This window comes from Canis lupus, chromosome 20 (genome assembly GCF_011100685.1).
Source record: "Canis lupus familiaris isolate Mischka breed German Shepherd chromosome 20, alternate assembly UU_Cfam_GSD_1.0, whole genome shotgun sequence".
Lineage (NCBI taxonomy): Eukaryota > Metazoa > Chordata > Mammalia > Carnivora > Canidae > Canis > Canis lupus.
Genome location: NC_049241.1, coordinates 34,542,470 through 34,567,261, shown reverse-complemented (window position 1 = coordinate 34,567,261; position 24,792 = coordinate 34,542,470). Strand labels below are relative to the sequence as shown.

Below are 24,792 nucleotides of genomic sequence, written 5' to 3'. Positions count from 1 at the left end.
CTGTTCATTAAATTAAAAGTACCTTTCCTAGGTTCATTTCTTGATACATACATGCATGTATAACATATTACAGAATCCATTCATATATGTGTCAAGAATGTATTATCATACACCCAATGTGTAAATAGCCAAGTCAATTGCCACTTAAGCATCCTCAAATGGGCAATTTAAATTCTTTTACTTATTTTTTTAAGATTTCTGCTTAACTAGAGATTGCTTGAAATAAGTTAGATGCTGAGTGGATGGGAAGGTAGATTTTACAATACAGAGATTTTCTTGCTGTTTTGCTGTAGAGGGATTTGATGTCTATCTTTTTTAGTAAGGAAACTTTAAAGGTATGAAATTTCTCAGGACAATTTCCTAAAATTCCTTGGTAAAGTGAACAGAGTATGATCACATTTCAGTTATATATTGTTTCTTACAAAATAGTATATTCAATTTTTAAATATTCAGAATAATTTCTCCACAGATATGATGCTTTAACATCCCTATCATCTACATCATATATTTTCATAACTTTAGCAAATAAATCCTCGTTCTAGTTTGCTATAAATTATAGTCAAATTTTATTATATGCTTTGCTTGGTTATTTAAATTTTTATCACCTCTTTTGAATAAGTTTATAAGTTGTCAAAGGGAAACAAAATGCTTAAACTCATAAAGTTATGAGTTTTATGTGAACAATGAGTGCAGACGTACCAAACAACACAGGGAAAAAGTCGAAGGAACGATGCATGACTGGAAATGTACTCCACAAAAATGTCCAGTTCAGAAAAAACATGTTAATGCTGCAATGTAAAGATCCTGTTTTCTTTTCCAAAGTCTTCTACATTCAACAAGCTTTCTAAGACATTAAGGTTATATTTTGGTTAAGTATAAATAGTCATCCCACAGATATTCTAGGGACTTCCTCAACTACTAGGGTGGACTTCTAGAAATTTAGTATTCTCAGGTAAACTTTTACAAAGTTCCAATACAAAAAGTGACCTACGTCTTTACGTAGTAAAAGTTTATCAATATATAATGGGACTCCGGATTCTTTGATTTGTTATAGTTTCATTCGTTTTTTTTTAATAGTTGAGATTTACCCAGAGAATAACAGCTTATTTTTATATTTTTTTACTTCCACTACTATTTTCATCTATTTTGCAAGTTTTTTTCAGACAGGAAACCTAAGATATTTTTTCAGGTTCACTGGCCAATTCGGTGCAGACTTCATAAGTTAAGAGTGCCTAATTCTCTTATGAGCAGACAGCAAAAGATAAGGGGTTTGTTTCTCTGCAAAATATCTCTTCCTTTTCCATTTTATAAATTCATTGTAAAATGAGCATTTTTTTCTTGGACTTCACTTACCTTTTTCAACTGTGCTTCCAATTTGCTACATTCTTCTTTCTTTTGTTCAATGGCTATTTCTAGAGATTTTAATTTGGAGTCCCTTTTCAGCCCTGCTGAGGCTAATGAAGATGCATGTTCCTTGAGGTCAATTAAACTAGACTGAAAAGAAAGAATACTAGTAAGTAAAACACTGCAATTTCTACTGTCTTCAATTTGAATACACTGATTCTCTGCGTAGTAATAAAGTATGCATTAGACAGAAAGGGTAAATATAGTCTTACTAAGGTAACAATAGCAGGCTCTGGCCAGGAAATTAAAATTGGCCAGTTTGCAGAACTGAGCAGGATCTAATTGCAGTAGAATCAAATGTGACCAAATAGTGTGGTCAGTAAATGCATGTTTCACATCTCAAAGTCATGCTAATGATGTAAGTCCCAAGGTGGTCTTTGCATGTCATGACAAAACAGATACCCTGAACCTTCCATTTACATTTATTGCTGTCAAGTCGTGCAGACTCTAAGACAAATATGAAAGAAAATACTGACTTTAATGCTTTCTCCCCAAAGGGCAAACCAAGTATAAAAGAAGCATCCTGTTAAGTTTTTATCAAATTCCATGTCTTTAACATAAAAATAACCAATGATTTTTTTAAATATCTTCTATTTTAGTTATTTCTTCTATTTAGTTAATAAAGGACAAAGTTATTTTAAAATTTAGAGTAGATTTTACATCCCAGTCCTTTGTAAATCCAAATTCAACAGATATAATGAATCTTCCCAACTCAGACATGGGTTTGCCTAAATTGTTCCACTTATCAATCATGCTCAGAAACCAAGAGCTCTCCTGGATAGCCTGAATTTCAAAAAACAAGGAACTAAATCTATGTATATATCATGAAACAGAATTTTGCTTAGCTAGGAAAGCAATGTCTATCATCAAATATGAACTGATTAGCAACATCTAACAATGTAACTAAAATATTCAGGTAATACCCAAAATCAGACCTTTTAAGTTTCCTTTATATCCATTTGCAGCACCTAGAAAGACACTAAGCACAGTGGCCACTCAGTAGATGATATTAACTGATATGTGTCTGGGCTACTTCCTGGGCCCTGAAATAACCTTATTGATGAAGATAATATCACTATCACGCAGCAAACTACCCAGCTCTTAATAACCCTCTGAAGGATAGGGTAGCCACTCTCATTTTTCAGGTCAAGAAACTGAGGTTCACATGAACTGTCTTCTCCAAGGTTCCTGACCTACTAAAGGAAGATACAGGTCTCAAACCCAGAACTCCGACTCCAGTTTCAATGCTCTTTATCATACCATTCCCACAGAAATAATAAAGGACCTTACAATCCAGGCGTTTTTGTCATGACGAAGGTGATTATCACCCCAACTAAATTATAAGCTGACAACAATTATATGTTGTTTTTCTTTGTACATTTTAAATTGCCAGGTCTCCAGCAATTGCACTGCTGGGGATTTACCCCAAAGACACAAATGCAATGAAAGACTGAGACACCTGCACCCCAATGTTTATAGCAGCAATGTCCACAATAGCCAAACTGTGGAAGGAGACTTAGCATCCATTGAAAGATGAATGGATAAAGAAGATGTGGTCTACATATACAATGGAATATTACTCAGCTATTAGGAACAATGAATACCCACCATTTGCTTCAACATGGATAGAACTGGAGGCTATTATGCTGAGTGAAGTAAGTCAATCGGAGGAGGACAAACATTATATGGTCTCATTCATCCAGGGAATATAAAAAAATAGTGAAAGGGATTAAAGGGGAAAGGAGAGAAAATGAGTGGGAAATATCAGTGAGGGTGATAGAACATGAGAGACTCCTAACTCTGGGAAACAAACAAGAGGTGGTGGAAGAGGAGGTGGGTGGGGGGACAGGGTGACTGGGTGACGGGCACTGAGGGGGGACTTCACGGGATGAGCACTGGATGTTATGTTGTATGTTGGCAAATTGAACTCCAATAAAAAAAAAATACCAAAAGAAAGAAAAAGAAAGAAAGAAAGAAAGAAAGAAAGAAAGAAAGAAAGAAAGAAAGAAAGAAAGAAAGAAAGAAAGAAAGAAAGAAAAATAAATAAATAAATAGCCAGGTCTGATAGCTTTATGTGTCAACTTAGCTAGGCTATAGTCCCCAGTTATTCAATCAAATACTAATCTAGTGTTGCTCTTGAGGTATTTTGTAGATGTAACTAACACCTACCACCAGTTGATTTTAAAGGATATTATTCTCCAAATCTGGGTGGGCCTGATGCTATCAGTTGAAAGGCCTTAAGAGCAGGACTGAGGTTTCCCTGAGAAGGAAGAAATCCACCTGTGGACTACTATATCATTCCTGTCTGGAGTGTTTCCAGCCTGCCCTTCCTGATGGCCTACCCTATGAACTTCAGACTTGCCTAGCCAGTACCCCCTATGTAAACCAATTCCTTGCAATAAATTTCTTAATATGGTTAAATTTCTTAATATAGTTCTGTTTTTCCGGTAGAACCTTGACTGACACTCCCATCCCAACAGCAGAGCAGACATATTACTATACAGGAACAATAAATGTTTGCTGAAATGCCTGTCTGAAATCATATAATGTAGGCATTGTTTACAAAATTATTTTCATTTAAAGCTATGCTCCACAATGCCATCAATATCGCATTTCAAGTGTAGATGGATAGATAGACAGACAGACAGACAGACAGATAGGTTTTAAGGTCAAATCCATGAAAAACACTTGCAATCAGTTATTCAAATTGCAAATAAGGTCAAATCATGCCTTCTGTCACATACCAACTACAGTAATTATAGATCCCCCAAGTTAGAGTTAACAGCAAAATTGTAGGAAGAAGATTTACATTCCTTAGTTTCATATCAAAGAAATAATCTCCTCTGTAAAAAAAAATAGTGTGCTTACATTTTAGGGAATATGCATTTTGTTTCTATTATTCTCCCCCTCTTGGATTCCTCATTTGTATAGAATGACAGTGCTTTAATTTGTATAGAATTATTCTATACAAATTAAAACCCAAGGGTTGAGGTAATAATCTGGAACTGGAAAATGAACAACAATGCAGTGATACAGCCCAATAGGAGGAAAAAATCTGTAACAGCCTAAAGGAGATGAACATTTCCTATGGACAAAAATATGTACGAAGGGGCCAGTTGTAGACAATAACACATATCTCAGAGTTTTGGAGATTGAACAAAATAATATGCGTTGCTGCTTCTCAAACTTCTCCATCAAAGTATCCCGAAGTAAACTAAAGGAGTTACAGGTATCTCTCAGATCGTGGGGAGTATAGCCCAATCCATCCTTTCCATAACCCCCAAGCAAGAAATTTCTTTAAAGTATATTGTTTTACTTTAAAAATGCATGTAGGATTTGTATTCTGCATCCATGTTTGCTCTAGCATGAAAATATTGTTTTAAATTATTTATCATAATGTAAAATCAATATTCCAGAAGACAAATTTAACCTATACTTTGTGTCCTGTATGGTACCATATCCTCAAACCTGGAAGTATTGAGTGATCTGGTTGAGAAACACAGATGAATGTAAAGCACCCAACACAAGGGATTATTAGCATATAACAGGCCCTCAGGAAGTGGCGATGTTATTACTATTATTGATATTGTTGTTATCCCAAGCAAAAGATCATGGGACATTGAAAAAATACAGAATCCTCTAAGCCACACAAATGTGAAAGACATCAAGAAAACTTTCAAGGAGCTGCATCATATGCAATTAGAGTAGAGACGACAGCATAGGGCATTCTGATGAGGGGAGTTACAGTAAATATTTTCCTTTGAACTCAGCTTTGCCAAGGAAAGGCTTTGGGGAAAGCCTTCACACTGCCCCTGAAGCTCACTCTCTAGTCTCTTGAGGCTCCCATAAATAGGACTATCAGTGTGGTCCATTTGTTCTTCCAAGACTCACCTCTTTTTCAGTCAGTTCAGCTTGTAAAGCATTGACCTTCTCTTTCAGATCTTTGTTCTCTTTTCGGAAAGATTCTATCTCTTCTAGTCTTTCCCGATCATCTCTCTCCCGCTGTTCTTTCAAACGCTCAATTATTCTCTCCTGTGAGGCAATCATCAAAAAAAAAAAAAAAAAAAAGTGAGAAACCATCAGTGTGTGTGCCAAGGCATGATACAAAAGGAAATGGGAGGCAATAAATGTAAGAAATGCTCTACACAAGTCAACACATGCAAGATAGTCAAACTTGGGTTTGTGAAGAGAGTCCTTTCCCATTATAGCATTTGGGAAAGACAATCAATATGGCTTTTGGCGTACTAATAAAAGTTATCATCACAGTGTTGCAAGGGACCTAAATGTTCAAGCTCTGAGGCTGTTCTTGGTTCATGGTAGTACTTGGAAAATTCCAAAAGCAGTTCCAGAAGGGGGAGGTTTAGGCACCAAGAATCTGGACTTAATAAAGCCTTTAATGGAAAGTAGAAGAAGTAGAACTAACCTTTTGGTTCAACCCTCTTTGCTTGGCTTTCCCATTCGATATCAAAGAAACTTCCTTGGTTTATGAAGACTCTTCTCTGGCTAGAAAGGGGATCTAAGTGGTGCAAGACCTAATAAGCCCTCTAGGACTTAGGTCTGAACACACAATGAAAATTGAAACAAAATAAAGAATGAGCTCATTGGATAAGTGATTTTCTAATGTGCCTGGAGATTTTCATTTTCCTCCATATTCTTTCAATGAGTTCTTGGGAATCAGTAGAGACTCCAAAAGAGTGCTTGAATTTGACAAAGTTCAAATAGCAGTTTTCCTTTACTGAGAGCTTACTACATGCTAGGCACTACAATGTGCCCTTCTCCATCTATACCTCAACACAACTCCAAGCTCTGAACCAGTGCTACTAGTAACATTATAGTAGGAAACCCAGGTCCAGAGACCAGCTAACTCATCCAAGGTGACCTAGTGCATAAACCAAAGGCACACCCTAGCATCCCTGAGGCTCTCTGAGTCTTAGTCATATTCATGAGACCACACTGCCATAAACATATGCATGGTGCCACCTAAGGAGATCTGAGAACCTTGCTGCCCTTGACTTACATGCTAAAATGAAAACACTACTCTGGTAGACATGTTTTCCAAAAATGTGGAACCTTACCAGTATCAAAATAAAAGCCCTTTTCTTTTTAAGCAAAATTCCAGTGGGGTAAATTTTGGGTTATATTTATAAAATTTGTTTTAAATTTCCCAACACATATCTGAACTTCCCTTCAGATGGCGATATTAAAATTACTGGTGCAATAACTACTCTTAAGGATGTAGTATGAGATAAGGCCTGATACATAAGACAATGTAAAACAGTATGTGATGCAGAGGGAAGTTAGTTTGAACACTTAGCCTGTGATTTAAGATCCCCCAGGGAAGCAAATGTTCTACTCCAATGACAATAATTTATGTATCTAATGCTTTCAAGGAAAAAAAGAAATATCGTTATTGTTTTGCAATTAGTTAAAAACACTTTAAAATGAAGTATAGTATTACAACAGTGGAGGTGGAAACAGAACAAATCAGTCTACTAATTGCCCACATTTGTTTCTTCTTAATTCTAGTTATAGTCCTATTTGACTCTGTCCATGACACTGGTGATTGGATGATTATGCCATCTATAAAAGGAGAAAATGGCCTCAGTGCACAGGAAGTCTCTCAAGGGTTTTTACAAATTTTAGCAACTGAGCCCTTATTGCTTTATGCCTGTACTCATTGCAAAAACATCACCCACCAGGCCCTCTCCATGCCATCACTTCCATCACATGAGCTGTTGGAGTGACTTTTTTTTTTTTTTTAAGTCCCAAACTGACTATGTCACCTCACTATTTGGAAACTTCCCAGGAATTGCTCTGGCTGGATCATGTGGCATTTATTCCCACTCAGCCCCTTCATATGGTTTTACTGCATGTCCATCCTCCCAGCCTAGCTTTCCAAAGGGCAGCACTCAAATCCTGTGACTCTTTTAACCTGGGCTGGGCAAACTGTCTGGCATACAACAGGCAATTACAAAGGCTGAAGGAAGGAATAAGAATTCAACATAGGCATTGCCTTAGCTTCAAAAGAAGGGAAATAAAATTAAGTATGTGTGTTAACATCCAGAAGGTGCCAGAATCATTTGGTAAGTAGGCTGATTCACTCTAAGCACTTGTACTATTGACTGGGTGTCGATGACAAAAAAAATCAGCAAGCACTATAATGTTTTTAAGTGTTATTGATGATTCAGTACTACAAAATATTTCTCTGTCAATCACAAAACTAATTTAACTGTCGGCCACGCAGGGCCAGATGTCAAAAACATGTGTTAAAAGGCCCTAATATGCCATGATCTACTTGATTAACAACTAACTTGCAGAAATTCCAACAATGTGTTCTTGTTTTAGTCTTATTTGCATTGGCAAGTGTTTCTTGTGCACTCATCTGGCTCTGCACAGGTCTAATCTATTTGTGCTTTATCACTGAGTGGGAACTGAATTACAGTGGCCTCCGGCACTGCTATCTGCCTTTCTCAACTGCTTATCTGCTATGTGGCTACAGAAAGGCTTGGCGAGACCAGTTTTATAAATACTGCGGGTTCCATCTCTTGAGCTTCTGTGTGTCGATCCTAGAACTAAGTCATACTCAATCTTGACTTGCTAAGTGGCATTATTTTTTTGCACTGTGAATATGTATATATATTCCTAGAAACTAAAAGGAATAACACACTCCCCAGAAGGTCATAATTCAAGTGGAATGGTGAATAGTACCTAATAGGTTCTATTCATCAACCAAATGACAGCAAGTAATTAGATGTTCTTGTGAGTCCATGATTTTTAATTAATCATTTTAATTTTTGTACCATATCTTGTTCCAGGGGATCTGTTCAATTAAATGTGGATAAAACTGGAACTTGTGAGGGAAGGGCCATTAATGGTAATTATGTTGTTGTCAAAAGCACAATTATACAATTATCAGAAGGTTTGAATTTCAGTCCCATTCCATCACCAGTGAGCTGAGTAGCCTTGGGATAGTCCAGGGGAGGCAACAAAGTCCCAACAAAGGGCCAACTTAGATTAGAAGTGGCTTCCTGGATCATTGGGTTGAGAAGTTAACATGCACCATGGTCTATCCATGACATCCACCTAGAACCCAGAAATGGGGAATGGTGCTATATCTGTCCAAAATGTTCATTTCTGGGCAAGTCATTTCACCTCATTAAGGCCAGTTCCCATCTTTAAAATGGAAGAGCATAGGTTTGGTATTTCTCAAAGTGTGGTCATCTGACCACTTTCATCAATCATTGGGCATGCTTTTAAAAATCACAGGTTCCTTGGCCCCATCACGAAGCAATTGAATCAGAATCACTAGGAAATGGGACCCAGGAAACTACATTTTAAGAAGCTCCCTAGATGATAAGATTATTTGGATATATACAAAAGTTTGATACTGGAATAGTTAAAAGGAATCTACTATTCTTTGTTCCATGATAAAAAAAAAACACACAAAAACACAACAACAAAAAAAAAACCTTGCCTGTTTCTATCCAATGTTTTTGTGCTTTTTCAAATGCACTAACATTCTAATTTTGGCACCCTTTGAAAATTGCCTTCAAATAACTGATTTGTGTTTTGTTTTTATTCTTTATTACTGTGAAAGGCTAAAAGTCAATTGCAAATAAGACTTGAAAACTAAGAGCCTACAGGCCAAAGCCAGCCTACATCATATTTGGCTTGAGCATCAAATTTTAAAAACTGAACTTGAATGGTTTGAGGCAGGTCAAGGACTCTGCAGCTTGTTACAGTTGTCAGCAATCCCTACTGTCTCACACCAAACCTACTTTCCTTATTTTTGTTCTCTGCCTCTCCCCTCAAGGTTTCTATCTAATCAACTCCTCCTCTGATTGCCCAAATCAGATTCTATGTGCCTGAGATTATGGATTATCAAGGTGGTTTCAATTAGAGGTCAACTAATTTAAATGTATATTTTGAAATAAGATACTAAGAGAAGATGCTTGCCCCATGTGATACAACTGTTAAGTGGTGGCATGAGTATGAGGGGGGCAGACTCCCACAGACCTCAGCCTTCCTTCCCAGTCACCCCCTCAGTCTCAAAGGAAGTGCTTACATAAAAGGAGTAATTTCAGATTTGGAAATTATTTTGGGATTTAAACTAGAATAAATCAAATCTTAATAGGGCCAGGGGAAAAAAAAGATAAAATCTTGCCAAGAATCTGTGACACGGAAAAATTATATGGTACATGTTTACTTCTGTAAACTTGCAGAAGGAAATTGAGAGGTACTAATGTACTGACATCGCATCACTCAAATATTGCAAACAGGATACAGAATCATTAATAATCTTTGAACCAATATTCCCTTATTCAAAATTTTACAAAAAAAAAAAAAAAAAACAACCACAGAGTTTTGGTAATAAATTCTAGAAAATTCAAAAAAGAATATTTTCCCTGAAAAATCATCTTATTTATTCTTATAAGTTTTCAAGTAAAATCTTATATCTTTATAATTTAATATTAAAGTTATAATGTTATAATTTCTATCTAGCCATAAAATTATGGCTCTTCTTTTTAGCATCTCTATTTTTTTATGTAGTGCAATGGCTCTCAGATTACAGTGACCCCCACAATGACTGGATGTTCACTCCAGGAACTTGCTAAAGTTCAGAATCCCAGGGCCCCTCAAGGTTATGATTTAGTAGGTATAGATGGAACCTAATAATTTAGATTTTCAACAGGCACCTCCTGATGATTCTGACAAAGTAAAAGAAGCCTTCTCTAAGATACACTGGCTTTAAAAATCTGTGGGCCATTTAATCTAATGCCTTCCATTCTACAAATTTGAAGTGCTAGAAAAGAGAGTTATTTGCCAAGGTCATCCAGTTAGTTAATGGCAAGGCTGGGACTGACTCCTACCTTGGTCTTCTACCATTTGACCTCATTACTACAGTTTATAGACTATGATAATGGCAAATATAAGAGACATGCATTCTAGCTCCAAAATCTACCTCCTTGACTCCTGTGTGTAATACAGCTTTTCAGGAAGCTGAACTCCCAAAAGAAGAGGAATTAAATCTGCAGGAAGTAAAGAACATTCTAGGCTAGGTAATAGTGTATGCAAAAGGTCTAATGCAGGAAGGAACATGGTGGACTTGAAAAGCTAGGCCAGGGCAGCCTGGGTGGCTCAGCGGTTTAGCACCGCCTTCGGCCGAGGGCGTGATCCTGGAGTCCTGGGATCAAATCCCACATCAGGCTCCCTGCGTGGAGCCTGCTTCTCCCTCTGTCTATGTCTCTGCCTCTCTCTTTCTCTCATGAATAAATAAAATCGAAAGAAAGAAAAGAAAGAAAAGAAAAGAAAAGAAAAGAAAAGAAAGAAAAGAAAAGAAAAGAAAAGAAAAGAAAAGCTAGGCCAGAATAGCTAGAATACAGAGAATGAGGGAAGAGAGATAGGGGACAAGGTTGGGAAAGAAAGAAGGAGGAAGAAAAAAGAGGGAAGGTAGAGGAAAGGAAGGAGAGAAGAAAAAGGGAAGGGGGGAGAGAAAATAAGAGGGAGAAAGGGAAAAAAGGTGGGAGAATGGGAAGGAGAGAGGAATAAGGCCAACAGGTTGAGAAGTAGCTGATCAGATATGAGCCAGATCAGATGAAGGGATAGACCATAAGGGTCAGGTTAAGGATTTTAGTTTTTATCAACCTAAGAACAATAACAAGCTAGTTAAAGTTTTTAACCAGGGCCAAATGTGATATGATCTGGTTTGCATTTCAAGGTTCTCCTGGCTTATTCAATGTGCCAAGTATACTGAGGAGGGCTAACATGAGAGTGGGAGGTCCAGCTGGGATGGAGTTTAGTGTAAGCCCATGGAGAAAAGTGGGCACATTTAAATGCATTTAGATCATCTCCTCCCAACCATGTTTCCCTAAATCCCCCACTTTTTAGCCCAAGCTCACCTTTTCTGACAAAGCCTCTTCAAGTGTTGCTAGCGCAGTATCCGTATTACTGGAATCCGTCTGCAAGGACTTGACTCTGTCTTTCAGATTGGTTAGTTGTTTATCTTTATCCCTAAGTTGTTCTTGCAAGTTTTCAATCTGAAAATAAAGATCACCACATTCAATGCATATTTTATTAAATATCCAAGGCCAAGATTCCTGAGGAGGACCTGTTGTTAAAAAATATACCTTAGCTTATGGGCATTGTCAGCATTGAGGTTACACTAACTTAGAATCATTTTGATGAGACCTCATCCTTCCATGTAATCAACTTCATATTTAAATGGTGATACAGATGAGTAGACCATCTCCTTCCATACAATACAAGCCTGTCAGACATGTAAACACTGTTATTTCTACCTATTTCTATTCCTCCTACCAGAACAATCCATAATCTAATCTTCATATAGTGAATCAGAGAAATACATATGCAGGATCTATTCATTCAGTGAAAAGACATATTAATTAGGTGCCCATTCTGCATCAAGCATCATATCAATATATGGCAGAACCTATGTAGTTATTCATATTCAGTCACTCCTTTATTCAGTATTAAACTTTCTGATATGCCAAATGTTGTCAAGTGGCTATTTCAAAGTAACCACATGAAAAGCCAAGTAGGTTATCATCAGTAGACTGTTAATGGGAAGAACTTGTGATATAAATCAAATGTAGCAAGTACTAAACACTCCATTTAGCAACTAAGTCATGTGCTGGCAACCAACCAGCCACTTTAATCCACTATCTGCAGCCTGAAATAAACACGCCAAATAGCTGATTATAACGCCTGCCCACGAGCAGCAGCAAGGACCTTTCCTGGGCATTGCGTGCATTATCATTCATGTTTTTATTCTCTGCTTTCAAACCATGTATTTCTTATCTAAGGATTAAAAAAAGCCCACTGTACAAACAATTTATTCATATTAAGGGTTTTAAAGTGACAAGTGAAAAAGGCAGTACAACTCTAAGATAAGTCCATTCAAAATATTTGTATTCTGCACACAGGCTTTCACAGGAAATCATTCCAAATGCATGTTTAACAATGTGTGACTTGGGATCCCTGGGTGGCGCAGCGGTTTAGCGCCTGCCTTTGGCCCAGGGCGTGATCCTGGAGACCCGGGATCGAATCCCACGTCAGGCTCTCGGTGCATGGAGCCTGCTTCTCCCTCTGCCTATGTCTCAGCCTCTCTCTCTCTCTCTCTCTCTATGACTCATAAATAAATAAAAATTAAAAAAAAAAAAAAAAAAAAAAAAAAAAAAAAAAACAATGTGTGACTTAAACAAATTTTTGGATTATTTGATTCATTTAGCATAAATCTGGAATGCAATACAAATAATGACAGAACTTGCAGCTACACGAGGAGGAGGACTAGAGGGTGACAGTAGAGGTGGTAGTAGTAGGAGCAGCAAAATCACCCTGAATGCAAAGACAATGACCCTGGTGACCCTCAACTGGCATGACATGGGACTTGGCTAATTTTTCCAGTGGCTACAATAGATTTGGACTAACAGATGGACTTTTCGCCTTCCTTCCTTTTTACTTTATCCCTTCCTTCTGCCTTTTCTTTTTCTCACCAATGTATCTTTTTAATAAGACATGTCTTCTGCCTTCAGACAAACATCCTGGAAACTCAAGTTATAAGTCAAATAGTTAACCCTCTCCTTCATCAAAATGCAATGTATTCTTGCCCACCTACAACTGTGAGAAAATTCACTGTCCCTCCAATGAAAACCCAGGAACTCAAAAGGCATAATTATCTGCAGTCAAAACAGAGCTTCCTCCATTCCAGACAAGTGTTCATGCAGTTTCACAACACCATAAATAAATATATGGGTGAGCAAGAATATGGATGGTTACATATCAGAATGATACTCATTATATAAAAGAAGCCAACAGCTGAGAGGATTGGCTCTTCAAGGAGAGTGTGTACTATTAGTTTGCATATACCCACACACACAGATATATCTGTATACACGGATATGTGTAGATTCATGGTGGTTCCAAGCAAACTGATGAGGTACCCCCTGTCACTCTGGGAGACAGTTCCCTGGACAGGACTGAGGATTTCTTCTTTCAGGCATGAGCTCTGGGGCAGTGGTAGGCAAGGATTTCAAGAGACTTTCGGCACTGGAAATAGAGGCTAAAAGACTCACTTATGACCTATGAAAGACTCCTTAGGGCCTCCCCAAATCCCTGAGAGGACTGAGACAGTTTAGGGTCAGAATCCTACCAGTATGCAGGCAAGGTAATATAATAACACTTGGTATTTTCCATTTTTTTAATATTACAGTGGATACTAATGGGTAGAAGATGGTTTAGTTTTGATTTTCATTTCCCTAATGACTAACGATGTTGAGTGATCTTTTTCATGTGCTTACTTAGCCATCTATATACTGTATACCTTTTGGAGAGAAATACCTATTCAAGCCTTTTGCCCATTTTAAAATCACATTGTTTGATTTTTGTTGTTGAGTTTTAGGAATTCTCTATATATTCTTCATATTAATCCCTATCACATATATAATTTATGAATATTTTCTCCAATTCTGTGGGTTGCCTTTTTACTCTGCTGATATTCTCTTAACATGTAAATTCTCCCCTTTGTACTGCTTTCCATTAAGTTCTGGGACATTGCACTTTTGTTTTCATTCACCTTTAAGTATTTTTCATTTCTCTTGTGAATTGTTTTGATCCATTCATTGTTTAAAAGTGTGTTGCTTAATTCCCACAAATCTACAAAATTTCCAGTTTTTCTGTTACTGATATCTAACCTCATCTTTTTTTTGTATATATATATATATTTTTATTGGAGTTCAATATGCCCACATATAGCGTAACACCCAGTGCTCAAGCCATCAAGTGCCCCCCTCAGTGCCCGTCACTCAGTCACCCCAACCTCCCACCCACCTCCCTTTCCACCACCCCTTGTTCGTTTCCCAGAGTTAGGGGTCTCTCATGTTCTATCACCCTCTCTGACATTTCCCACTCATTTTCTCTCCTTTCCCCTTTATTCCCTTTCACTATTTTTTATATTCCCCAAATGAATGAGACCATATAATTTTGTCCTTCTTCTGACTTCACTCAGCATAATACCCTCCAGTTCCATCCACATTGAAGCAAATGGTGGGTATTTGTCATTTCTTTTTTTTTTTTTTTAAAGAATTTTTTTTTATTTTTTTTATTTATTTATGATAGTCACAGAGAGAGAGAGAGAGAGAGGGGCGCAGAGACATAGGCAGAGGGAGAAGCAGGCTCCATGCACCAGGAGCCTGATGTGGGATTCGATCCCGGGTCTCCAGGATCGCGCCCTGGGCCAAAGGCAGGCGCCAAACCGCTGTGCCACCCAGGGATCCCCTATTTGTCATTTCTAATGGCTGAGTAATATTCCATTGTATACATAGACCACAGCTTCTTTATCCATTCATCTTTCAATGGACATGGCGGTTCCTTCCACAGTTTGGCTATTGTGGACATTGCTGCTATAAACATTGGGGTGCAGGTGTCCTGCTGTTTCACTGCATCTATATCTTTGGGGTAAATCCCCAGCAGTGCAATTGCTGGGTCATAGGGTAGTTCTATTTTTAACTCTTTGAGGAACCTCCACACAGTTTTCCAGAGTAGCTATACAGTTCACAGTCCTACCCACAGTGCAAGAGGGTTCTCCTTTCTCCACACCCTCTCCAACATTTGTTGTTTCCCGTCTTGTTAATTTTCCCCATTCTCACTGGTGTGAGGTGGTATCTCATTGTGATTTTGATTTGTATTTCCCTGATGGCAAATGATGTGGAGCATTTTCTCATGTGCTTGTTGGCCATGTCTATGTCTTCCTCTGTGAGATTTCTGTTATGTCTTTTGTGGTTGGAGAAGATACCTTGTATAATATCCATCTTTTAAAATCTATTGAGACTTAACCTGTGAGCTGTCATAAGGTCTACCCAGGGGAATGTCCTCTGTGCACTTGAGAAAAATGCACATGCTGTCATTGTTGGGTAGAGTGTTCTGAATGTGTCTGTTAGATCTTACTGATTTATTGAATTGTTTAGGTCCTCTGTTTCCCTACTTAATTTCTTTCTGATTGTTTTATTATTGAGAGTGCAGTACTGAAATCTCCAACTATTATTGCAAAACTATCTTCTTCCTCTTTCAGTTCTATCAGCTTTTACTTCACATATTTTGATGGTCTGGCATTAGGTTCATAAATGTTTGTAATTGTCATATCTTCTTGTATTGAAACTTTCATTAATTTATAATGCCTTTGTCTCTTACAAACTTCTCTGACTTAAAGTCTGTTTTGTCTCTTTCAGGTACTACTTGCATAGAACATATTTCTCCATCCTTTCATTTTCAATCTATTTGTGTCTCTTGGATCTAAAGTCATTCCCTTGTAGACTGCATATAGTTGGACCATTGTGCAGAGGTTAGAGGGGTGTGTGTTTGTTTCTTTGTTCTTAGTTCATTCTGCCAATCTCTTACAATTAGAGTTTAATCCATTTACATTTAAAGGAATTACTGAAAGGGAGGGACTTATATCTGTCATTTTGCTATTTGTTTCTGTATACCTTATAATGTTTTTATTCCTCATTTCCTGCATTACTGTCTTCTTTTGTACCTACCTGGTATTTTGTAGTGAAATGATTAAATTCTATTATCATTTTGTATGTGTGTATATATACTACAGCTAGCTATTTTCTTTTTGGTTACCATGGGAATTACATGTAACATCCTAAATTTATGACAGTTAATTTTAACACTGAATTTATATCATCTTGGCTTCAATAACATACAAAAATCTCTGCTCTTCTATAACTCCATCTTCACCCCTTTTGGTTACCAATGTCACAAAATTTTATCTTTATACATTGTGTATTCCCAAACACAAATAATAATTCTTTTAAAGGTATTAGTGTTTTACATTATGTAAAAAATGAAACATGGAGTTACAAACCAAAGTTACAATAATACTAGCTTTTAGACTAATAAATTTTGTAATATATTAGTCTCTTAGATCATGTAGAAAACAAAAAGTGGAATTACATACCATCATTACAATAATACTAACTTTTATAATTGCCTATGTACTTAGCTTTATTGAGATATTTATTTCTTCACAAGGCTTTAAGTTACCATCTAGTGTCCTTTCATTTCAACCTGCACGACTTCCTTGAGCATTTCTTGTAAGGCAGCTACAATGGTAACAAATTCCTAAACTTTTGTTTTTTGGGAGAGTATCTTAATTTTTCCCCCACTTTTTTTTTTAAGATTTATTTATTCATAGAGACACAGAGAGAGACAGAGAGAGAGAGAGAGAGGCAGAGGCACAGACAGAGGGAGAAGCAGGATCCACGCAGGGGTCCCGACATGGGACTAGATCCCTGGTCCCCAGGATCATATCCCGGGCTGCAGGCATCGCCAAACCACTGCGCCAGCGGGGCTGCCCCTTCCCTCACTTTTAAAAAAATTTTTTATTCAAATTCAATTTAATTAACTTATAGTGTATTATTAGTTTCCAGGGTAGAATTTAGTGATTCATCAGTTATAAATAACACCCAGTGCTTATTACATCAAGTGTCCTCCTTAATGCCCATTAGCCAGTTACCCCGTCTCCCCACACACCTCCCCTCCAGCAACTCTCACTTTGTTTCTTCATATAGTTAAGAGTCTTTTATTGTTTGCCTCTCTTTTGAAGAACAGTTTTTCTGTTTATAGGATTCTTGGTTTAGCACTTTGATTATATCAGCTCATTGCCTTCTGACCTCCAAAGTTTCTGATCAGAAGTCTGCTTATCACCTTATTTAGGATCCCTTACAAGTGACAAGCCACTTCTCTCTTGATATTTTCAAATGTATATCTGTCTCTATATTTCAAAAGTTTGATTATAATGGGTCTTGGTGTGGGCACCTTTGAATTAATCTTTCTGGGAGTTTATTGAGCTTCCTGGATATAATTAAATTTGGAAAGTATCAACCATTATTTCCTCAAATATTCTTTTTGCACCTCTCTCCTCTTTCTGGGACTCTTATAATATGTGTGTTTGTTCACTTGATGATGCCCCACAGGGCTCTCAGGTTCTCTTTATTTTTCTTCAATCATTTCTTTTTGTATCAAGTTCATTGATTATTTCTTGTCTCTGCTCAAAGTTGCCTTTGATTCCTTATACTGAATTTTTCATTTCAGTTATTGTAATTTTCAGCTCCAGAATTTTGTTTTGGTTTGAGTTTTCTATCTTTTCATTGATGTTTCCATTTTGCACATACATTATTTTCTTTACTTTTCCCACATCTCCCATTTATTCTTTGAGCACCTTTAAGAGTATTGTTTTAAAATCTTTGTCTAACAGATTTGCCATCAAGTCTTCTCAGGGTCAGTTTCTGTCATTTTTTTCCTTTGAACAGATCATCATACTGTCCAGCTTTCTGAATGCCTTGTGATTTTTGTTGTTGTTGAAAACTGTTGTGGAAACTCATAATGTGGTAACTCTGGAAATCAGATTTTCTCCATTTCCCACGGTGTGCTATTTTGTCTTACCATTTTTATTGTTTGGAGTTTGTCATTACTGTTGTTGTTATTGTTTTTGTAGGATATCTCCGTGCAAAGATTAGTCTGAGGTATAAATATGAGGTCTTCTTGGGTCCTTTCTGAGCCTATGCCTTTTCCCAGGTATGTGTCACAACTTTTCTAATTTTCTTTATATATATAATTGTCCACGAATGCCCTAATCTTCAATGTATGGCTCTCAAAAGAGAAAAAGAGAAAATGAATGAGGAGGAAAAAGGACTGCCAGCCCACCAAGTCCCTGGAAGTCAGTTCAGCAGAGGAGATAGGATGTGTACCAATGGCGGGAGGGACAACAACAATGGCTGCTGACTCTGACTGCACCTCTGAGATGAGAAGCAACAATCAATGATCAGAACACAAATCCTTGATATTTGGAAGGTGGTTTCTTTTTGCTTGCCCTGGCTCCTATAAGCTGTGTGTGGGCTGTTCCAGGCACACATGTTCAGTTGCCTGCCACTAGACTAAAGGGTGGGAAATGGTTAGCTTTCACTGTGTTAAGAGCTAATATTGTCCAAAATCAATGGCATTTTACCATCTAAGCCTTCCTCTAGAAGTTGTAAGCCTTCCATAGACTCCAGAGTTCCAAAATAGTTACATCAGACAGATTCTGACAGTGCCATTGTTGTCTAGATGGAGAGATAAAATACTGGTGCCTCCTATTCTTCCATCTTCTTAGAATCCTCCTTCAGAAATACCCTTTATATAATACCAAGGAAAACACAAAACTGATCCACTAATACAGGATCCACTAAACGATGGATTTAAATACAAATATTTAAATCAACCCATTTGTATTGGGTTTCCATTACTGCATAAAATAGTACCACAAACTTTGCGGGTTAAAACAACATGAATTTATTGCCCCACAATCTATAGATCAGAAGTCCAAGCATGGTATAATTGGTTTCTCTTCCTATGGTCTCAGAAAGTTGACATCAAAGATCAAACAGGCTGAGTTCTCATCTGAACTTAGGATCCTCTTTCAAGATCATTCAGGTTGTTGGCATTATTTAGTTCATTACTGGCTATTGGCCAGCAGTTGCTCTCAGCAACTAGAACTTGCCTTAGATCCTTTCTACATGCCCCTAACCATCTTCAGAACTAGCAACAGAGAACCTCTTACATGTCAAATCCCCTCCCCCATGTTTTGAATTTTTCTGAGTTTTCTGTCTCTGACCTCTAGACTCAGATTTACAATGCTCAGGTGATTAGTATAATCTCACTTTTCCTTAACTCAAGGTCAACTGAATAGGAACTTTAATTACATCTGCAAATTTTCTTTTGCATAAAATGTAATCTAAACATTGACATAACACCAGGGAGCCCATGTCATGAGGGCCATCCTAGAATTCAGGTTACTAAACCCATATATTTCATCTATAACAAAAACATAGTAGTCTTTTAAAAGATTCCTTGAACAAAGAATTCTGCAAGAGAAATTTATCCAAATCTGAAGAATTAATTATAATGGGATGTGTGACATTTTAAGTAGTATTTCTGATGTAGCCATTTTTATACAGCTTAAAATTAAAATTAACTTTAAGCTTATAAAAAGTTAGGTAATGGATACACCAGACCTCTTCACTACAAGCCAGGCACTGCCCTAAATACTTGGTTTTTTAAAAACTTTTTATAATGAGATAATTGATATTTCCATGCACTTATAAGAAGCAATGTAAACTGATCCCTTACTCTTGTTACTCAGTTTCCTTTAGTAGTAACATAACTATAGCACAGTATCACAACCTGGAAATTGATATTCATACAATCCATTGATCTTATTCAGGTGTCACCATTTTTATATGCACTCATTGAAGTGAGTATATGTCTGTGTCTGATTTAGTTCTATGCAATTTTATTATATGTATAGATTCATGTGACCACCACCAAAGTCAGGATACAAAACAATTCCATCTCCCAAAAGATCCCTTGTGCTGTCCTTTTGTAATTGCACCCACTTATCTCTGTCTCTGTCCCCATGTCTAACCTCTGGCAACAATGAATCTGTCCTATATTCTACAACTTTGTCATTTCATAAATGTTACATAAAAGTAGGCACACAGTATATAACATAACTTCTGGCATTGTTTGTTAGTTTTTTTTTCCACTCAGTATGATTCTCTGGAAACCTGTCTAAGTTGTTATCTTTATCAATAATTTGTTCTCTTTTATTACTAAGTAGTAGTCCATGGTATGGATATACTAGCCTGTTTAACAATTCACCTGTTAAAGGATGTTTCAGCTGTTTCTGGTTTGGGGCTATTACAAATAGCCTACTATAAACATTCACGTGTAAGTTTTTTCTATGAATATAAATTTTCATTTAGCTGAGATAAATGCCACCGGAGTAAAATTTCTGGGTCATAAGAACTTGCGATTTTAGCTGTATAAGCAACTGTCAAACTGTTTTCCAGAGTGGCTATACCATTTTACATTCCCACCAGCAATGTAGGAATGATCTAGTTTTTCTACATTCCCACCAACACTTAGTGTTGTCATTACTCCTTGTTTTAGTAATTCTGATAGATATATAGTGACATCTCATTGTAGTTTTATTTTGCATTTCCCTAATGGTTAATGAGTTGAACATCTTTTCATTGGCTTATTTGCCATCTGTGCACATTCTCTACAGTTAATATCTATCTGTTCATGTCTTTCAGCCATTTTCTAATTGGATTGGTTTTGGTTTTGTTTTACTGTTGATTTTGCAGTTCTTTTGAGAGTATTCTAGATACCAATCGCTTATAAGATAATATGGTTTACAATTACTTTCTCCCAGTCTGTATCCTGTCTTTTCATCCTCTTAATAGGATGTTTCAAACAGCAGAAAGTCCAGTTTATTTTTTTTAAAGATATTATTTATTTATTCATGAGAGACACAGAGAGAGAAAGAGAGAGAGAGGCAGAGACACAGGCAGAGGGAGACACATGCAGGGAGCCCGACATGGGACTCAGTCCCGGGACTCCAGGATCACGCCCTGGCCCGAAAGCAGGTGCCAAACCGCTGAGCCACCCAGGGATCCCCCAGAAATTCCAATTTAGAGATCATGCTGTTAATGAACTCATTGCTTTGCTTTAGATTCTGAAGATTTTATCCTATAGTTTTTCTAATACCTTTACAGGTTCATGTTCTACAGTTGAGTCCATGGTTTACTTTGAGCTAATTTTTATATAAGATATGAGGATTGGGTCAATGTTCATTTGTATTGCCTTTAGATATCCAGTTGATCAAACACCATTTGTTAAAAAATCTATTCTTCCTCCATTGAAATGTCTTTGCACTATTGACAAATATCAATTAGGCATTGTTGTGTGGGTATATATCCGGATTCTCTATTCTGTCCCACTGACCTACCTATCACTCCAATAATAGGAGATTTTCTTGATTACAGTAGCTATATAGTAAGAACTAATATCACCTTTTTTTTTTCAAGAATGTTTTAGCCAATCTAGGACTTGTGCCTTTCCATAAAAAATATGTAATAAGCCTGTTTATGTCAACAAAAATCCTTGGAGTTTTGAAAGGAATTTCATTAAACCTATAGCTCAATTTGGGAAGAAGTAATACCTTTAATATGTTTTCAAAACCATAAATACAGTCCATATCCTCTTTGATTTTTTTCATTAACATTTTATAAATTTCAGCATACAGATCCTGTACATGTTTTGGTAAATTTATTTCTAAATATTTCATTTTCTTTGGAAATTTAATTTATTATTTTTAAATTTATTATTTATTAATTTATTATTTATTGATTAATTATTTATAACAAACATAATAATATATAATAATAAATACATAAGAATTTATTATTCAATTTATTTATTTAATTTTATTTTGTACATATTCATTTTAGTATATGGAAATGTAATAATTTTTGTTTGTTGATCTTATCCTGAGATTTTACTGAAATCACTTATCAACTCTAGGAGTTTTTTTTTTCCTTTTAAATATACTCTGCAATTTTCTTTTCTTTTTCTTTTTTAAGATTTTATTTTTTTTTTAATTTTTATTTATTTATGATAGTCAGAGAGAGAGAGAGAGAGAGGCAGAGACACAGGCAGAGGGAGAAGCAGGCTCCGTGCACCGGGAGCCCGACGTGGGATTCGATCCCAGGTCTCCAGGATCGCGCCCTGGGCCAAAGGGCAGGTGCCAAACCGCTGCGCCACCCAGGGATCCCTGCAATTTTCTATATAGACAATCATGTCATCTGTAAAAAAGGATGGGTTTTTGTTTTTTGTTTTCTTATCACAGTGGTGAGAACTTCAGAGTACTATGTTACATCCTTGCCTTTTACCTGAATTTAGGGGAAATATATTTAGTTTTAATAATAAAAGACAGATGTTAGCTGTGGTTTTTTTGTATATGTTCCTTATCAAGCTGAGATGGTTCCCCTCTATTCCTAACTTGTTTAGAGTTTTTAATCATGAGTGTTGAATTTTATAAAATGCTTTTTCTATATTAATATGATTATATTTTTACATTTTTTATTCTTTATTCTGTTCATATATCATGGATTACAATGATTGATTTTTTCAATGATTGATTTTTAAATGTTGAACCAGCCTTGTACAACTGAGACAAATCCCACTTTGTCATGATATATTATTCTTTTAATAAATTTTTGCATTTGATTTTCTAATATTTTGTTGAGGGGTTTAAATTTTTGCATTTGATTTTCTAATATTTTGTTGAGGGGTTTTTATTTAAGTTCATGAGACATAGTGGGCTGTGGTTTAAGTGGTGGGGGATTTTGCTTTTTTTATTGTATTATTTTGTTTCAGGTATCAAGGTAATACTATCCTCATAAATTAGTTGAAAAATATTCTCTCTTCTCAATTTCAGGAAGAAATTGAGTATAATTGGTGTTAATTCTTTAACTGTTTTGTAAAATTCTCCAGTGAAGCTATCTGGGCCTAGAAACATCTTTTGTAGAAGCATTTAAATTAAAAGTTCAATTTATCTAACAGTTATAAGATTATTCAAGTTATGTATTTCGTCTTGGTTAAGTTTTGATAGTTTGTCCTGAGCCAAAACCAAAAGTCAGATGCTTAACCAACTGAGTCACCCAGGTACCCCTCCTCTATCAATTTTTTAAGGGCTATGAAATATGTAATGATATCTCTTGCTTCATTTCTGATATTGGTGATTTTCATCCTCTCTCTTTCATATTTGTCAGTGGTGTTGGAGGTTTACCAATTTTACTGATTTTTTCAAAGCAGCAGCTTTTATTAACTTTTTTTGTTTCCATGTTTTCAATTTTATTGATTTCTGCTTTACTATTATTCTTCCTTATACTTCCTTTGGGTTTATTTTGTTCTTTTTCTGGTTTATTGAGGTAGAAACTTTGATTATTCATTTGCAACATTTCCTCTTTTCTAATGTAGCCATTTAATCCCATAAATATCCCTTCAGCACTGTTTTAGTTGCATCCCACAAATTTTTGATATATTGTATTTTCATTTTCATTCAGCTATGTGAATATTTTTCCTTTCTGACTTCATCTTTGAGGCATAGATTATCAAATACTTAATGTCTTTGTTGATTTTTTTTAAGATTTTAATTTTAAAAAATTAAATTTTTTAGTTTATATTTATATATTAAATTAAATTATATATAATTTATATATTTGATTTTAATTTTTTTAGGTAATCTCTACACCCAATGTGGGTGTGAACCCACAACCTCAAGATTGAGAGTCATATAATTTATCAACTGAGCCAACCAGGCACCCCTACTTAGCATCTTTGAACCATGGATTACTTGTAGATTCTCGTATCCTTCTATTACTGAATTTTAGTTGGATTCCATGATGGTGATAGAACATACTGTATGTATTCAATTCTTTCAAATAGTTCAGGTTTATTTTACAACCCGGAATATGCTCTATCTTAATCAATGTCACATGTGCACTTGAAAAGAACATACAGTTCACAGTTGTTGGGTAGAGTCTTCTATAAATATCAATTAGCTTTTATTAGTTGATAGAGCTATTCAGTTTGTATCTTTGCTAATTTTCTGTCTTTAATTTTATCAATTGCTGATAGTGAGGTGTGGAAGTCCCCAATTATAATTCTGAATTTGTGTATTTCTCTTTTCAGTTCTGTCAGTTTTTATTTCATATATTTTGTTTGGTACATACACCTTGAAGATCACTATGTCTTCTTGGCAAATTATTTCCTTTATTATATAATGTCTCCTACTGTTCCTAGTAATTTTCTTTGCTCTGAAATTAATCTGGTTTTTTTTTTTAGATTTTATTTATTTATTTGCTTGTTTATTTATTTTTATTTATTCATGAGAGACATAGAAAGAGAGAAAAGGCAGAGACACAGGCAGAGGGAGAAGCAGGCTCCATAGAAGCCTGATGTAGGTATTGATCCCGAGACTCCAGGATCATGCCCTGAGCCAAAGGCCAACGCTCAACCACTGAGCCACCCAGATATCCCTTTAATTTGGTATTAATGTAACCATTTCTCCTTTTTAAAAATTAATGTTAGGAGCACCTGGGTGGCTCAGTTAGTTAAGCATTCAAGTCTTGATTTTGGCTCAGGTTGTGAAATCTCAGGGTTATGAGATCAAGTCCTCTGTTGGGCTCTGTACTAGGTATGCAGCTTGCTTAAGATTCTCTCTCTCCCTCTCCTTTTGCACCCCCCCCCCCATTTTCTCTATTGCTCTCTCTCTTAAAAAAAAAAAAAGTTAACATGATCTATCTTTTTCTGTTCTATTATTTTCAACCTACAATGTCATTATGTTTGAGGTGAATTTCCTACAGACAGCATACAATTGTGTCATGGGTTTTTTGGGTTTTTTGGATCCACCTGCATAATCTCTTTTAATTGGTATACTTTGACCATTTACATAAAGTAATTTCTGATATATTAGGGCTTAAA

General features: G+C 36.1%; 1 protein-coding gene across 1 annotated transcript in view; it reads right to left on the bottom strand.

The window, feature by feature from the left end:
• ERC2 (ELKS/RAB6-interacting/CAST family member 2) overlaps positions 1-24,792 on the bottom strand; it is a 946,536-nt gene that overhangs the window by 472,086 nt on the left and 449,658 nt on the right. The window contains exons 9-11 of the mRNA XM_038566126.1: positions 11,304-11,441; positions 5,296-5,436; positions 1,354-1,494 (exon numbers count right to left, since the gene is read on the bottom strand). Of these exons, the coding sequence (XP_038422054.1) occupies positions 1,354-1,494; positions 5,296-5,436; positions 11,304-11,441 (420 nt within the window). The remainder of the gene's footprint in view (positions 1-1,353; positions 1,495-5,295; positions 5,437-11,303; positions 11,442-24,792) is intronic.